At 32.7% G+C, this 18,820-nt stretch overlaps 1 protein-coding gene across 7 annotated transcripts in view; it reads right to left on the bottom strand.

Annotated features, from left to right (window-relative positions):
• Nucleotides 1-18,820, bottom strand: part of ANKRD17 (ankyrin repeat domain 17) — a 152,844-nt gene that overhangs the window by 24,860 nt on the left and 109,164 nt on the right. For all 7 annotated transcript variants that reach the window (XM_077848324.1, XM_077848323.1, XM_077848329.1 and 4 more), the window contains 8 exons: nt 14,024-14,135; nt 13,703-13,848; nt 9,689-9,831; nt 8,906-9,119; nt 8,270-8,445; nt 6,976-7,138; nt 4,570-4,665; nt 2,707-2,823 (listed from right to left, as the gene is read on the bottom strand). In XM_077848324.1, the coding sequence (XP_077704450.1) occupies nt 2,707-2,823; nt 4,570-4,665; nt 6,976-7,138; nt 8,270-8,445; nt 8,906-9,119; nt 9,689-9,831; nt 13,703-13,848; nt 14,024-14,135 (1,167 nt within the window). The remainder of the gene's footprint in view (nt 1-2,706; nt 2,824-4,569; nt 4,666-6,975; nt 7,139-8,269; nt 8,446-8,905; nt 9,120-9,688; nt 9,832-13,702; nt 13,849-14,023; nt 14,136-18,820) is intronic.

Here is an 18,820-nt window from a genome sequence, read left to right on the forward strand (position 1 = left end):
ATCATTTGTGGCACCACTTTGTGGTATATGCATTGTAGTAGTAGAATCGAACAAGATAATTAAATTAAATACAGGTTTTAGAATGTTATACAGTGAAAATAAAGAAAGGAAGTGGAATAGCAAGAGTGCTTGTAGAAGGGAGACTAAATAAAGTAAGAGGCAACTGAAGGGACATTCAAGGCAGATGGCACCCAGGAGCAAAAAGAGGACTGTCAGTATGGATGGAGCAGAGTGACCAAAGAAAGTAATTAAAAAAAAAAAGATATATATGTATAAAATATATATACATAATATATATTTATATATATTTTTATAAAAATATTTTATACATATATATTGTGTATATATGTATATATATATTTACATACATATATACATATACATTATATATTTATACATATATAAATATATATTTAAATATATATATAAAAGAGCAGAGAGGTGAAAGAAGTATTGTGGGTGGGCAGATCATGTACATTCTTAAAAGGCTTTATAGGTAATTGCAGAGGTGCACACTTCAGTTACCATACCAGGTTTTTAACTTTAGTTAAATGTTACAATGGTGACATATGTTTTTCTTTAGTTATCTTTCATAGTTTAAACGAACACATCGTTTATAATAAAGAAAAAAACTGAAGGTGATTGAGAATAGATATTTTTAAAAAGATGTCACCTGTAAGTTGCTTCCTGACTTTATAATCTAAAAAGATGCAATAAATTCCTAGATGTGTTTAATGTGTAAATATCAAAGGCATGAAAAAATTAAAGATTTTGTTTAAAAACCAGTATCTATGACTCTGCTATAGAAAGGATGCTTTCTAGATTTATAAAAATGCAAAAAGGAACAATATCATGAAATAACTTGCTTAGAGATAGGACAGTTCTAAGATAGAAAAATAGGAGAGTAATGCCAAAACAGGGTATTATAATACTTTGGGAAGAACTAAATGGTAGATGATATTCAATTAAGAGTGGGAACCTGGGAATTTGGAATAAAAAAAAAAAAAAAAGGTTCAAATCCTACCCTAGCTTAAGCAAGTTACTTAACTTCCCACTGATTTAGTTTCTCGATCTGTAAAAGGAAGGTAGTAATATTTTTTAGTGAGAAGACTAAAACAATACATATTTTATCATACAACTTGGCCCCATAATATTGCGTGGTATGTAGCAGGCATTAAATAAATATTAGATAAGACTGAATATGAAAATAGGCCAAGTAATAGTTATATAAGAATTATAAATATCTACCTCTCCGTGTGCTCATAATCTTTTAAAATTTCCTTTTTTTTCTTTTAAAATTTCAAAAGTCAAAAAAACTAGATTGATTAGAATTTAAACCAGATTTTAAAATTTATTTTTAATTAATTAATTTTTTAAAGACTTTATTTATTTATTCATGAGAGACACACAGAGAAAGGCAGAGACACAGGGAGGAGAAGCAGGCTCCATGCAGGAAGCCCAATGAGGGACTCAATCCCAGAACTCTAGGATCATGCCCTGAGCCGAAGGCAGATGCTCAACCATTGAGCCACCCAGGTGTTCCTAAGCCAGATTTTTTTAAAATGAAGAATCTTCAATATTAAATATATTTTCTGAAATATAACAGTGTATTTTCACATTTAAATTAGAAAAAAATCTTTAGAATAATTCATATTTTATGTAAGTTGAAATGTATAGTTTAACAAAGTCAGCAAGTACAAAAAGAATGTAGCTGATTTAAAACAAAAAGGTTAAAATTATCACCATATATCCTTAATATTATTTATTTTTTTAAAGATTTATTTATTTATTCATTCATTCATTCATAATAGAGAGAGAGAGAGAGAGAGAGAGACAGGCAGAGGGAGAAGCAGGCTCCACACAGGGAGCCCAACGTGGGACTCGATCCCGGGTCTGCAGGATCCCGTCCTGGGCTGAAGGTGGCACTAAACCGCTGAGCCACCTGGGCTGCCCTCCTTTATAAATTTAAACAGCACTTGTTAAATTTTATAGCAGTTAGAAAAATTTTATAGCATTTTTAACCTTTTTATAAAAGATGAAATACAGCAGAATACGTATGCTAACTCTTTTCCTGCTGTGATTACTATTTGTATTACATTCTAGAGTACAAAGTTATTGAAAGGAAAGGAGAGAAAGGAGGAGCTATGGAACTGTCAAAACCAAATGTTGGTTGGAGTATTTTACTCCCTGTGGGAATACATGGTTATGATGTTGTTCTGCCTGAAAGAGAAAAGTACAAGAGAAATCATCCATTAAAAAAAAATGTATTCGTTAAACATTCTACCAAGTGGTTGTAACTTACTGGTTGGTTATGTCATAGTTATTCATTTGGTATCTGATAAATTTGTTGGCAACAAATTACAGAGGGTCTAAGATCAATGAAAGATCAGTTTGGTTGAGGATTAAGAGATCATTAGTTGAGATAAGACTAAACTTGATTAAACTTGATTATTGAGGCTAGGTTTTCTGACTTCCAGATCAATGCAATTCCTATAATAAAATTTCATTAATTTGATTACAAAGAAAATTCTTTTAATGTTATTTAAAAGTCATAATTCTACCTGCAACAAACTTGGAGGAAAAAACACCTGTATAAGGTAAGGCAAAAACAAAATGCAACAAAACCAGAAAACAACAGATTATAAATTAGGGCTTGGAAGGCAAAGGAGAAAGTAGGTATTTTTCATATGTAAAGGTTTTCATTACCTTTTCCAAGTCTAACTCTTCTAGTAAAATGCTGGCATTTTTGTTTGCTTCAGCAGCCTGTCTATCTTTGGCTTGTACTATTGATTCCATACAAAGATGACACTTCTTCAGCATCTCCTAAAATAAAAAATTAAGATGTTTGCAGCCTCAAAAAACAATTCACATTTAGAGAGATTCCTGAAAACACGAAGATAATTAAGGTACTTGAATGAACATAAAGAAATAAAAATCAGTGCTAATGCAAAAAAGGATACAAATCATAATCTAAATGGTGTATATAAATAAATAAACCTTTAAAAAATAATCTCTACACCCAACAGGGGCTCGAACTCATGAGCCAGAGAACAAGAGTCACATACATGCTCTACCAACTGGCCAGCCAGGCACCCCAGTATATGTTTTTTAAAATACACAAGCAAAGACCCTCTACTGTCCTTCAAAATAATATCCATTTGACTGGTACTTTGGAAACCAGAATTATTTACTCCAACATTTCAATGGAAGAAATCATACAGCAAACAAAGCTGCTATAATTTATGCCAGCTGGTTAATAGGCTATAGGAAAAGGTCAATGTCAACAAAGAAAATGGGTTTAAAAAATTTTAAGTACTTAATGGACAGGAACTGTTCTCAAGGTTTAAGCTTTGTTGCTACAACTTCATGTGCAAGAATCATGCTTAAAGAAACTGTAGACATGGGTACTTACATACTTTTCTCAGTGATTTCATTCTTAGAACACACTACTTTACCAGGGAAGGGCTATTTCCTACTGAAACTAAAGCCTTACTTTTAATCTCCCCATCTCTCCAAAAAACCAGGAATGATAATTACCATAGAGGAATGTAGAGTCAGGCAAGACAGTGAATTAGCTATTTTAAATAAAACCCATGAAAATAGAGTGCTCACTATTATGTAGTAATTGCTGAAAAAATGTAGTAGAAAGACATTTTTAAATTTATTGACCTCTTTTGCATTTTTCAGAGGCATGTCTTAGGATTTTATTCAAACTTAAGTATAAACCCCAAGTCAAAACATCACCAGGGAAATATCCCAATTAGATCTCTTTTTTTTTTTTTTTTTTTTTTTTTTAAATTTTATTTATTTATTTATTCATGAAAGACTGAGAGACAGAGAGAGCCAGAGACACAGGCAGAGGGAGAAGCAGGCTCCATGCACCGGGAGCCCGACGTGGGATTCGATCCCGGGTCTCCAGGATCGCGCCCTGGGCCAAAGGCAGGCGCTAAACCGCTGCGCCACCCAGGGATCCCGCAATTCGATCTCTAATAGGATTTATTTAACGTTCCCTACTTTTCCTGCAAAAATTCTGGCCAATTCATTCTTAAGCTGACAATTACTCCAACTTTCATATTAAACTAAAGACATTTAAATTTTCTTGCCATGACTGTAAAAAGTGCTATGCTCAGTTTTGTTTAGGTATTAAAAAAAAAATCCACTGAGAGTATTCCTCTCAGAAAAGGTATCAGTTCAGGTAAACATATATATATAGGTTATAACATTAATGAATAACAACAATATTTGCTTTAGATTATTTAGTGGTTACATAAAAATTTAATTAGTTCAAGTACTATTTAAAAAAATAAAATTCTATTACAGAGAATGTTTTATTGCTTCTTAGGTAAGAAAATAATCTGAAGCATCTTTGAAATAGAACACTTCATTATCATATACTCAGATAAATGAAAATTTCTATATATAACACATTATTGCTTAGACTAAGGCTTTTTCCTTAGTGCAAGACACACATGCAGGCATGTGTGCACGTGTATATGTATACGTGTATGTGGGTACATCCAAATGAGATCCCTAGCTCATATAGTGGGATGAATTTAATCCATATATTACCTTATCAGTGATGGTTGCTATGTATCTCATACATTCAGAATCTGATGGAAACTGATTGACTTCTTTGACTAAGTAGCGCACCACCTTCACATGACCCTAAAAAATAGATACCAATGTCAGATTGAAAACAGATTCTAATAGGATTCAGTAAATCTATAGTCTGTCTTATCTAAGATTACTTTGATATCAGTGCCACAAAATAAAGTCTTAATTAGATACTATTTGCACTGTAAATGAAAAGGAGACAGACTTTGGTTCTGGTAAGTTAAATCTACACTGTTCACTTTCATTCCATCCTCCAAAAACAGTACAGAATAACCTGACCTAAAGTTCTAAATAACAATGAATACAAAAATAAGCCAGAAATCAGTATGAAGAAATGAGGAATATGTCTAAAAGAAAACAAAAACAAAAAAAACCACCAAAACCTCATTTGTTTCTAATTAACTCATAAGTGAGCATCCTAATTCTAAGCACTTAAAGAGGAGAAATAACAATTTTGTTCTTTATTTCAGACAAAAATTGAGTGCACAGCACTGTACTAGGAGCATAAAAATAAAATACGCTCTCCTAAAGCATGAGGTATATTTATATTCACTGTAACACAGTTTACCAAGTTCAAAATCTTTAGACCAGCACTTCAGAGACTCTAACTTTCTCCAATCTACACTACTCCTCTTTGAACACAACACCTATAAATTAGCCAGTCTGGTTAAACAGATTGTTTGTATTTAGTATCTTTATCTCTTCTTTTCCATCTATATTTTTTAAAACTATTTCTATCTTTTAACAAATAGTTCAATGCCATTTGCATCATTCCTTGATATCTCACCAACATTGACAGCATTTAAATTATATGGGACACCTCACACAGTTACCACTTTGTGTGTGGATCTTACATCCCCAGTTAAATTATACATTTCTTACAAGTGAAACTGCTGCATTCTGCACGATATATAATATCCCAACCATTACAGTTGCACATGATAAGGTACTAAAAAATAATGAAGTGAATACAAAAGAATATAAAAGATGAACACTGTTCTTTAGGAACTAAGCCTATTTGGAAAGATAAGATATATGCCTCTTAGAGTAATAAGATAATTTTTGTCACAATGAATGAAAAAAATAACATTATAGAACTACAATTTTTAGGAGATTAAATATCTTACTGTGAGCTCAAATAGAATTGGAAGAGTTTTTGCAGAAGGAAAGATTTAAACTGTACCTAAAGGAGAGATTTAAACTATACCTAAAGAATGCGTAACTCTGGAAATGAGGAAGGACATGGGTATTTCTGAGATGAGAACAAAGGTGATGTGAGAGAGAGCAGCAAGCAACAAAAAGACCAAGCAAGAAGACCACCATCAGGGACTCATAATGGGAGATGAGCTCTATGACACTAGATTTATGTTGGCTTTGAATAACAACTAAGACTGGATTTCAAAGGATGACAAAAAAGGGAAAAGTTCTAGAAGAGGATACTAACATAGTGAAGAGGTTAGGAAGATTAACTTGATAACGATATATTAGCTTGCTTGGAGAAGAAGTAGATAGTCAATGATAAAGCATAAGTTTGGTGAGGAAAAAACATACAGAGAGTATCTAGGTAGTCTAGAATGCCTAGGGAAGAGGTGGTATAAATAAAGCACAGGAGTCAGAGAGAATAGTAAGAGAAAAAGGAGAGAGATGATTTCTTGCAATTATATATTAAAATTTTTTGATGCAACAAATCATTTGCAGTCTACCAAGGGATTTTACCTATCTGTCTCAAAATGATAAAACTCAGAATTAGAAACCCTGAAATAGTAACCCAGTTCTCCCAGGAGAAATTAAAACTGCATTTAAAAGACCAATCAAATTATTAAATCAAATTACTTATACACAGCTCTGTGCTATGCATTATAGGAAGAGAAACAAAGTTTTTCTTCACAAAATTTATTTCTACTTCTGAAAGTAGTTCATTCGATTTTGTCATTTCAAAATACTGGTAGCTGGGTTTTCATTATTTATTTCTCTTATTCCTAGAAATTAAAGCAAATGATTAAAAATTTTTTCCCTGCTGTGCTATACAAGAAAACATTCATCCATAAGTAATTAATTACTCTTAGTTGGATTTATACTTTATGAAAGATTAAGATTACAACTACACTTTGAAATACTACTTAGAACAACTTTTTTACAAGTTTACTTAGCTTTATTTATCAATATTAATATTCATGGCTTTTCTGGGATACCTATTATCTATCTTTCAGTGTTGCCATCACAGTGATTATTTGCATATTATTTTTCCTCTTTCATCACTAGTGTAAATCCTAAAATGAGAGTCTTTAGTAATCACTAAACCATACACCTCCATAGCCTAAATGAAAAACATCCAAGTGAATGAGGATGAAAGACTTCTACCTTTCTAAATGCTGCCATAAGAGGAGTTATCTTGCGGTTGTCTGCTGCATCCACATCTGCACCTGCTTGCACCAGTAACTGAACCACATCAAGATGTCCACCATTTGCTGCTAGCCACAATGGAGTGTTCCCCTTCTTGTTACGTACATCAATGTGAGCTCCCCTAAATGAATGACACAGATGTCATTGTTTAAAGTGAAATGGCATGACAGCAGTAACAATAAAAATCAACTATAAACTTATGAAAAATATTCTGTAATAGTGAAAAATTAGTTTTAATATTGAAGGACTAAAATACATTTTTCTCTCAAAATTACGAAGAATTTACAATCAAATTTAAAAGTCATCATATTAAAAAATAATCATATACTAATAATTGCTTTTCTTATTTTAAAAATAATGACTGCATAATTCTGAGTTTCAATCCTGAGAAAATGTGTATTAAAAAAAAATAAAAGTACATCCTGTTTAGCATAATTGATGCATGAAATAAACAGTATGCAAAAAACACAAATAGTATCTTACAAGGCACCTCTATCTATTTTGGATTACTTGTATTCATGTATTTGTATTATGTTGCTTCTGAAAAGAATGAATCTAAAAATAGCACGTAGGTTTTGCACACAGTGGGCATCATGGTAAGTAAGACTCAAGGTGAGTAACAGGTGCTAGTGGCCACTACTAAATACTACTGCTTAGGCCACCATGCAAATGTCTTTAAGGCTGTTAAGGTAGGGAATCCGGTGAAGCAGACAAGCATCTCTCGGAGACTGGTAGGCAACTTCTAAGTGACTGAAAGTGGGAATTCTTCCAGATCCTGTCCGATACCTTGAACAGTTCTGTAACTGTCACTCAAAAGCTCTAACTGCTATTTAAAGAAACAAAACAAACAAACAAACAAAAAAAAAAACCAAGAAAATCAACAATAAATTTCAGATTGCTGCTAGGCTTTTAAGATGTTAAGTGATAGTCTTTGGGAAACAAACTGTGTGCAAGATGTAAATATGGATGACAACAGCTGGATATTCAAACAGCTCATTATAGTGCTTTAAAACTGTATAAACATCCAAGAAAGGAAGAAAAGAAGTAGGTTGCAGTGAAATAAATCAGACAATGTGGCATAGCTCTGGATAGATGGGAAATAAAGAAGTAGATTTAAAAAATAAAACAAAACATGCACTTGTAGTTTATAGAGGAAGTAGTCACATTTGATTTTTTAATATTACAATATGCCCAGAGAGAATAGTAATCACTAGTAACACCACAGTCATGTATGGGTATGCAAACATCATACCTGCCAATGAGAAGCTCACAGAATTTATAATGCCCTTTATCTGCTGCTATGGTTAAAGCGGTATCTCTCGAAGAGGGCACTGGGGGGGCATTAACATCAGCACCTTTATCCAAAAGAACTCGGCCCACCTCTGCATATCCACCAGAGGCAGCTTCCATTAGTGGTGTGAGGCCAGTCTAGATTTGGTGAAAACAGCAACAACAAGGACACATAAGAGACTGAAAAGAGCTAAAATGTTTAAAGAATATTTAATCTGGGGAGCAACTTGATATAGTGGTTGCAAAGATTCACAACTAAATTTCAGTACTGACATTACTAGCCTGAGTTACAGTGTGATCTACTGAACGATTAATTCTATGTAACATCAATTTATTGTGAAAAAAAATTTGTTTAAGATGCAAGCACTTGGCATATAACTGGTACTATTAGGTGTTTCCTCTCTTCTCTCTCATAGTACATATTTTCTAGCTGATAACCCTAATGTCATCTTTACCTATAAAAATTTATTGTTGACGTTATTTTCAAGAGCGAGTGCTTGACTGAGGACACAGATGATTTCTGATTTAGCATAATGCCATTGTACACCTTAAACATTGAAGTATTAAATCCACATATAAATCTCAGACTTTTTCTTACCTTAGCTCTGTGTTCCACATTTGCTTTTCTATCAAGTAGAAGACTAACCACTTCAGTTCTTCCTTGGAAGCAGGCTAAGGTAAGGGCAGTGTTCCGATTGGTTTCTATTTGAGCATTTATGTCAGAGCCCATGTCTAAGAGGAGCTTAACAGCAGCTGTGTGCCCATTCATAGCTGCTAACATCAGAGGAGAAATGCCCAATTTGCTACCAGTTCTGGGGGTGGAGGTATGGGAAGAACAAAAGGAAAGAATATAAATTTTAAATGCCCCAGAAAAATTGGATGAGTTCTATAGAATTCTACTTCAGGATTTATTTAAGATTCCTTGTTTTGTAGGATTATTTAAAATAATAATTTTTCTCAGCCCTAGTAAGTCTATGAGATACTACCCAAGACTCCATTAGAAATCTTTAACTATCTAGAACTAGAATACTTTCTGTATCTCATTCAACATAGTGACTTGGGCTGAAAAATGATTATTAATTTATTAGGTTATTAAGATGGACTTTCCATCCTAAAGCATACACTTACTTAATAAAAACTCCTAAGAAAACGGTTTACTTTTAGTACCATAAGAATTAGAATAAGTGATGTTTTTTTCAAGTTCTGTATCAATAGTTTTAAATACTTAAATAAAATTAATCTTAAAAATCTCCAACAATTTGGATTCTAGATTTGTAATGAAGGCATTTCCTATAAAATATGGCATTAAAAATATACATGTTCTACAAATAGCTTTAGCATAACACTCTTGGGGGGCTTATAGGGAGAAAATAAAACTTGCCTAGAATTAATCTCAGCTCCTGCATTGAGTAATATTTTGATAATGTTCACATAGCCACCAGAAGCAGCCAGGCTTAGAGGTGTGTAATCAGAAACATTCCTGTGCTCTTTGTTTGCCCCTCGAGCTAACAATAGCTCCACCACCTGAAAAGAAAGGAGGAAAAGTTGTGTTTTCTTCTTATGGTGAAACAATCTGCAAGGTGTGCATTTCTAATTTATTTTTCTGATAAATCCTATAAGAAAAAAAGAGGAAAGTCCTTTGTTTCTCAATTAAATCCATTGGAATTTGTTAAAACGACACTGTATTCATGAAAGCTCTGGATCTCAGAGCTGCTGGACCTAACTGTGTTTTTGTGCAATGTTATTTTAGAAATTACTATTTATGTTATTCTATCACATAGTAAAATAGAGTAAAATTTTTTCATTTATATATGTAAATGTCTTTATAATTTTTTAAAAGAGTTTTACATATATTTTTGTAATCTCTACACCCAACGTGGAGCTTGAACTTACAACCCTGAGATCAAGAGTCTCATGCTTTACTGACTGAGCCAGTCAGGCACCCCTCTTTGAAATATTTGTTTAAATTTATAATCAATAACTAAATGTTTAAAAACTTGGAATAAAGCTAACACTTATTTTTCAGCAACATTTTATTATGAAAATTTTTAAACACACAGAAAGTTTGAGAAATTTACATATTGAGATTAAATCAATGATTATTAAATCATTAAATCTAGATCATTACCTGGATTCTACCATTAATATTCTACTATACTTACTTTATCACATCTATTTGTCCACTTTTTGATGCATTTCATTTCAAAGTAATTGCAGACAGCTGTAATTTTCCTCAAATACATCAGCATGTGTACCATTATGTAGAATATTACTTGTTTTCATTTCTCCGGGGTAAAATTTGTAACTTAGAGCAAATGCTCAAAACTCAAGTACCGACAAATACATAAAGCTAATGTAATTTAAATCTCTGTTATTTACTCATGCCCCTTTTCAAGATAATCTCGCCTATAGAATAGCTTCATCTATCTTACATCTTCATATAGATGAAATCACATGTTTTGTAAAATGAAGGTGAAAATACTAGTACGCATGTTAAAGAGCTGTTTTGTGCATTAAATGGCATAATGGACAGAAGATGCCAATACATAATTAAATTGTGAATATTTTTTAGCAACTAGAATGGCTAAAATCATAACGACTGGCAATACCAATCTTGACAAGGATGTGGAGCAACCAGGACTCACTTATTATCTGTGGGAGTATAAATGGTTGTACCACTTTAGGAAAAGATCTAGTAATTCCTATAAAACTAAACATACACCCAGAAATTCTGCTATGTAGAACCCACGAACAGTGAAAACCTATTTCTGAAAGATTGTTCAGAGCAACTTTTCACTTATTCAAAATTGCCATGAACTAGAGACTACAAAGATGTTCATCAGTAGGAGAATACATAAACTGTAGTATATTCATATGATGGAATGCTACACAATACACGAAAATGACTCTCAAACACTGTGATTATCCAAGATCTAAGAACAAGGTAAGAGCTGTGTACTAGAAAAATATCCTAAAATACTAACTGGGAAGTAACAAGTAATGTTAATGAACAGTGCTTTGTCTTAACACATAACCTGAAACTTTATTCATTTGAATAAAGCTATGACCAATTTTAGATTATGACTTCTGTCCACCACATTTTTGCCCTTAGAGCCAGTAAAGTCTAGGTGGCCTGTATGTCAAGGTTATAAAAAGAACAAAAAATGGCTTTAGGCTGTTTTATTTTACAGAGAGTCCCTTAAGCAAGAAAAGTAAAAAACCCTAATCAAATTTCTAAAGTTATTAATTCCATTATGCAAAGATAACTGATCTTAGTTATCTCTCAAAGGGAATGGCCTATTCCCAGGAAGTAATAAACACTCAATATAAAAGAAATTAGTTTGTGATTTTACAGTAAAATGAGTTTCCACAGTTTGATTACTTTAAAATACTTAACTGTCCCAATGACACCAAATCAAAGCAACAGAGTGTTATAGGCAAAATTATTACCCTAAAAGACTTCTATATCTGTTATAACTTCATTTGTTACATTTTAATAAGAATATATAAATATTATAGTATCCTAGGGGCTTTAATATTGCTTTGAAAGGAAAGAAATAAACTTATTTCTTATTAATTCAACATTGAAAAATTTATTATATAAAGCAAGAATTATTTTGAGTTATATAATGATTGAAAATTTCAGTTAAATCAAAATTTTACCAAAACAGAAGCATTTACATTTCCAACTAAGTTTTTCAATTTAACGTTGTTATTAATTGTAAAAATTTTTGCCATAACATTTTAATTTAAGATTAATGGGGATCTCAACATTTTCCGATGTGGCAGAGATTATTTATCAAATTAAGCAGCATATTTTTTTACTACCTTTTACTACCTTACTTCCTATCCTTTTAAAATACCCATCACTACTTCTGTGAAATGTGGGAGAAAATGATACAATGAATTCACTTTATCAACCAGAAGGAACAGCACAGTAAAGACAGGTTCTTTGTTGTCTTCTATGCAGAACATCTGTAGAAACAAGTGCATCTAACTACCCACACATATAATTATCTACTCCAAATATAAAGGAGCAAAATTGTACATATAAAATTATAAACTAGCCAAAGCAAAATTTTTATGAAAAAAAAGACTGTATTATTACTAGTCTCCAATTCTTTTTAATCCACAAGATAAAGGATCATTAATTTTTCTATACATGCACCATTTTATTAGATTTCACATTCTTTCTGTGCAAGAATTATTCTACCTCTTAAAGAATTTTTATCTTCTGGTTTATTAAAAACTCTAATGGGTTTAGCTGATTAGAGTTCAATATAACTTGATGTGATATGACAGGCAAAGAGCAGGAGGCAGTTTAAGATGCACAAATATGGAGGTGATAATCTACCACTTCACTGGCCAGAATCATTTTACATATAATATTTCAGGAGGGATACTGACATAATGGATAAAACAGCCAGGTGAGGGATTTAGAAAAGGCATCCTCAAGCTAACAATCAAAAGAACAGGACACACTTCAAAAAGAGACCAGGTAACTGGCAAATACATACTCAAATACTTATGGATACAAGAGGGTAAAAACACCTCTTCCCATTAGCTCAAAGAATAGAGTTAAGAATAGTGGAGAAATTCAGGGAAGGCATAACTCAGGATTGATAAACAAGAGAACTTTGTAACAGAATGGTGGGGAAAAAAAAAAAAAAACTTAATCTGAGTAAGAAACTGACCTTCATGACTTAGGGTACTTCTTAAATCTAAAATTCAACAACTCCCTAATTGAAACAGCACAATCGGCTAATCAAAATCCTTAAAACTGGATTTAACAAACAGATTTAAAAAAACAGGTTGTCCAGTTGATCATTAAATTCCAGAAGAAGACACATGTGTATAAAGCTGTCACTTTTTGGGTTATACCCAATCATACCAGTTATTCTACCCTTCCTAAAAAATGAAAAGGTCATACAATCTTATCTGAGAATCTTCCACAGTTGAAGAGTGGGGAAAAATGAAAAGAACAACTAAAAATTGAATGCTCTTAATTCTCTACTAATCTTATACACAGAGAGCAACAGAGGCTGAGCTTAAATACCTTTCATGCCAGGTACTCTGGGAGAGGAAAAGATGAGTGAATATAGGCTCTGCTTATCAGTTTACTGATTTTATTTGGAACATCTTAATCAAGCTCTAGCCTGAATGCAACACACAGGGATTACCATGGCAGGTACTACTTTTAGATGAATAGAATGATAAACATGATTTTTCTGACATGATAGCTTATGCTAACACAATACCTGAAATTATTACTTATTAGCAAAAGAACTGTTACTTTGATAAACCCAGATGTTAATCCATTATTCCCATCAAATCATATAAGTTAAAACATATTTGCTAAACAGATGGACAAATATTACACTGCAGAAAATGTTACCTCCTGTCGTCCCCCAGAACAAGCCAAAGATAGCGGTGTGTCCTTGGTTCTTTCTGACTGGGCTTCAATGTCTGCACCATTGTCCAGCAATATTTCCACAACACCAACATGACCAGCTGTAGCAGCCAAGATAAGTGGAGTAAAACCTGGAAAAAAATGATCTTCTCATTACATGCTAGGCAAAAAAACTACTCTTTTTCATTATATCCAACTATTACAATAGGGCTGGATGTCGGAGTTCTTCACAGAACACAAATACTCCAGAAAAAAAACAAAACAAAATAAAACAAAACAAAAAAAAACAACAGAAGTACACCCTACCTTTCTTGTCTCGGTGCTCAATACTAGCTCCTCTCTCTAGCAGTGTTTGTACCAGTTCCTCATGACCACCAGCACAGGCAAGTGTTAGCGCCGTATCATGATTGCTTTCAGTCTACAAAAAATTAATTTTTTTGATTAGCTTAATTTTAAAATGATAACATCAATTATATAATATATACTTCTACCAAATACAGATACAGATGTACCATTCTACTGTATCAAACATTTGGATATTAAGTTGTTTTTTCCCATCAGTGGCTAACTTGTGATTTTTGTAAAGACTATAAAATAACCTTTGAACTTTATGGGCAATTCTTAAAGGAAGCATGAAGAAAAAAAGTATGATTTTCAACCTTATGCTATTTACAACTACATGATTAAAAGAAATACTGTTGAACTAACTTTTGCTTCTAGCCATTAATAGAGTAGTATAGAAAAGATTTGTTTTCCTATCTCAACCGAAAAGAGGAGGATGAACTATTTGAAATGATCGTGTAATTTAGACAGGCAGTGCATGGCAGTCATCTCTTAGGATAGAAATGATTAAATTCAATTTTATCGCCTGGAGAGTTTCAAGGCTGCTGTGCAGACAGGGTACCCAAATACAACCTGGCAATCTCCCTGAGTTGAGAAGACAGAGTTTGGAGCAATCAGGATGGCTAGAATTCATGGGGCAGACTACTGGAGAGGAAAACATGACACACTACTCTTAGATATCTGCAGAGGGTCTTTGGTTAAGCCTTTCAGCAGAGTTCTGATCAGCACTTATGCATGAGGAAAATTATGAGAGGCCAAGGAAAGACCACCAGAAGGCATAACAACACTCAGAGCTTCCACAGGGCTGGTCATAGTTTGGTTCCTAGTAGCCAGAGTAGAAAGACCTCAGAACACAAGTAAAATCCTGCGCTGTGAGGCTGAATTAGCTGTTCTGAGCCCACTATCAAAGCTAAGAAAGCAAGCTTTGATATGAAAAAAACTGTTTTCAAGTAATGTTCTCCAGTTGAGAATGAAGCCCCAAAATACTTAAAGGAACAACAACAAAAATAGGTAATATACAGAGTATTTTGAAAAAGAGACTATTAAAATTGACACATGATGCTTTATTATGATTTACTTCTGACTTCTGTTGATGATAATGACCAATCTGGGTTTACTGGCCATATTCTATTAGAGTTTAAAATATTTATTTCATGAATGAAGCCCTTTTACTTTCAGTACTCTAAACTTGTACTACTGAATAAAGGTAACTACTAGCAATATGTGGCTATTGTACTAGAAATATGGCTAGTGTGCCTGGAAAACTGAATTTTAAATTTTATTTTAATTTAAATTTAAAAACTGATACTCATTTGGCTATTAGAGAATTTTTTAGTAGGGAGCAATTTGAGTAAATAAATCTACTTTCTTAATTGTACATATAATCAAATCTAAATAAAATCCAAATTGAGATATAGGGTAACAAACCATCCTGGATTTGCTTGGGACTGAGGAGGTTTCTGGCATGAAGGACTTCTGGTGCTAAATTCAGGCAAGTCCCAGAAAAAACTAGGATGTTATGATCCTAGTATAACATACAGACTGAATTTTGAAGACTTTTAGTATAAAACAAAAATGTACATTATCTGAGTAATTTTTTTGGTATTATAACTGTAAATTCCTGGAAGATTATGAACATGTCTTATTTATGTCTGCATTCTCCACCTATAAGTAATGCTTTGCCTAGGAAACAATAAAGGATAGCTAAATGAATGACAACAGCTATACAGGGTGAGAGATTCAGCTATTACTAATAAAATATGAAATATATATTTAATTAAAAAAGAAATATATATTTATTGTGTTTATATATTTATGTGATATTTATATTTATGTAATAAACACAAAAAGGAAAGGCATTTTCTCCCAGGAGGTCACTAACTCTAAAAACCAAACTCCATTATAAAAAATGAGTAACAAGAGACAAAAGGCAAAATCAGTAAGAGTCAAGAAATAAGAAAAAGCCTACTAGTCAGTGATGAAGAGGGAGACCGCAAAAGCTGCTCTGCAGAAGAGGCTGGCAGAGACCAGAGCTACTGACTGCAGAGATCAGGGATGGCCACAAGGGAGAGATGCACCAACTACAACAATGAAGAAGGAAATGAATACTTAAATGAGTGACAGCTCTGACTGTGTAATAGTGTTTGATCTTCATTTCAGGTTTATAGGGAAGGGATTATTATGTTTGATTTCAGAAAAAAAGAGACAAAGGCTTAGAGAAATAACCTTCCAATGGTCATACAAGCCAATAACTGATAAGGACTGGCTTTAAAAAAACCAAGGCGATCTTGGATAACAAAATCTTGCTTTCTGCATTACATCATAAAGCAGTCCTAAGGCACAGCCAACTGAGGTCAACATAATGTTAAGTCTTTTTTGCCTTATGTGCTATGTTAGTGACAATTAGAAGAGTCAACTTTATGATGAAGAGTATGCTTTATGATGAGGTTTATTAGGTTCCTCAAAGTCTTCTGGGTGTTAAAGAGTAATTTAGGAAAGCAGTGCCAATCTTAAACAGAGAATAAAGAGACAAACAAAATTTGAAAAAAGATAAGCATGGGAGATTTTAGTGGATTAGTAAAATATTGTTATCTCCCCCCCCCCCACACACACACATTATAAAACATCTGTTCAACTGACATTTATTAAGCACCTTTTATGTTCAAAGTACTCTGCCAGGTACTCCAGGGTAGACAAAGATAAGTAAATACAGTCCCTGCTCACTAGAAGCTTAGTCCTAAGGCACAGGGCAAATCTGAGTTCAAACTATGAAAGAAATATAATATATAAAGCTAAGAAAAAAGGGCTTGTCAAATTCCTGGGGGGAACTTAACAGTGGGTAACTTCATCAACTAATATCTTATGATAATCTTCTAAAGACAATAATGAAATAATTTAAAGATTCTGAAGTGAGGCTTCTACCTTCCTATTAAACACCTACACAATCCCCAAATGGTAAGGAACACTATCCTGCCTTGCAATACATCAAGAGGCAAATTAACTGATGCAGAAGTTTGGGTTAAATTAACAATAACTAACATGGTATAGAATAAAAAAATAGGTGTTTTGAATACCATTAATCAAGGAAGTAATAACAATAATATAGGTGATGGCTTTCTGAAAGAAAATGTACCACTAAAGTCATGTTATGTTACACTGGTTAATAAGTCACATACATTGTCATATATCTAGAAAGAGAAACCTGAAAGGGAGGGAGATGCCCAGAGCTTTGTTAAGAGCTCGTTCAGGTTTACATTCTAAAGAAAATTTTCATTTAGCCCACAATACCATAAAATATACCATTTTGTACATGACAAATGTTATGATTCTGACTTATAAAAAAATGCTAAAATTATATTCAATGTAAAAGTATTCTGTAAATTATTAACATGATTATCCAATTTTTGTAAGACTGAAAAAATAAAGAATCATAAGACAGATGCAATATTAATGGAAAAAAGCAACTTTGAGAAAAAAAAAAAGGGATGTGGACCTATTAATTACAATTAAAGAATTAAATTACTTTGAAAATCATTAGGACTTCAAGGGCTAACCTTTTCTTAGACCTTCATAACCTTCATAATTCCAAACATCTCATTCTCTCTCTTTTTTAAAAATATTTTATTTATTTATTCATGAGAGAGGGAGGCAGAGACACAGGCAGAGGGAGAAGCGGGCTCCATGCAGGGAGCCCGACGTGGGACTCGATCCCAGGTCTCCAGGATCAGGCCTTGGGCTGAAGGCGGCACTAAACCGCTGAGCCACCCGGGCTGCCCAAAACATCTCATTCTCTAAACATGACAGGTCACACATAAGATACAAAAAGGATAAATAAAAAAATAAAAAGGACAGCATTTAGGAAGAATGAGAATAATCCGTAAAATATTAAATAACCCGCTTAAAATTTCACATAAGCAGAATGCAGGCATTTTAAGCAGAATGCTTTAATGGCAGTAAATCACTATTAACTCATTTTTCCTGGTCTCTTCAATTTTTCTTGTTAAATTACTGTGATTAAACAGTTCTGTGTACTGCAAAACCAATAAGAGAAAAAATATCTAAATGATATCTATACCATTAAAGGCAAAACATAATTTTACATACTTTATAATTTCAGTCTTGACATCAAAGTAGAATTTAATGCCTATTCTCTTTAAAGGATAATCATGGATATATATTATTAAAAATTGGAAAAAAGGCAAAATTACATAAGGCAATATTTATTTTTCTCTTTTTTGAAATGGACTAGAACCAGTTATTCCAAGTTCAAGAAAAGCCTTTAAAAGTTTGTGAATAAAAATAAGCAGTTCAGAAATACATGAAAAAAAATGCGATTAAAAAAAAGGAGAGGATGGGAACACAAGTTTTACACCCATGAAAGAACTGGTACTTTCTCATTTTTAGTGGCTGTTAAGAGTCAATCAAAATTTCATACAATCAAATACAGAAAATATTTAACTTACTGGTTACTCTAATCTTCAGCCAGATTTACTATTTCATATAAAACCAATGGTTCTTAAAAATCTCTATATGATTACTAATTACTCTATGTAGAATACCCAGATATGTTTCATTACACCATTCCAGCAAAATAAAGATTAGAGCAATGCTATTATTAGTTATAGTAAAACAATCTCAAATAATTCCTTCAAATTATTATTTATTGATGTTTCCTAAAATAAATTTTGATAACAGCACAGTAAATGGTATTAAAATATATTAAATATATCCAGACAAGGAGAGCCTGGCTAGCTCAGTCAG

Source organism: Canis aureus, chromosome 14 (genome assembly GCF_053574225.1).
Source record: "Canis aureus isolate CA01 chromosome 14, VMU_Caureus_v.1.0, whole genome shotgun sequence".
Classification (NCBI taxonomy): domain Eukaryota; kingdom Metazoa; phylum Chordata; class Mammalia; order Carnivora; family Canidae; genus Canis; species Canis aureus.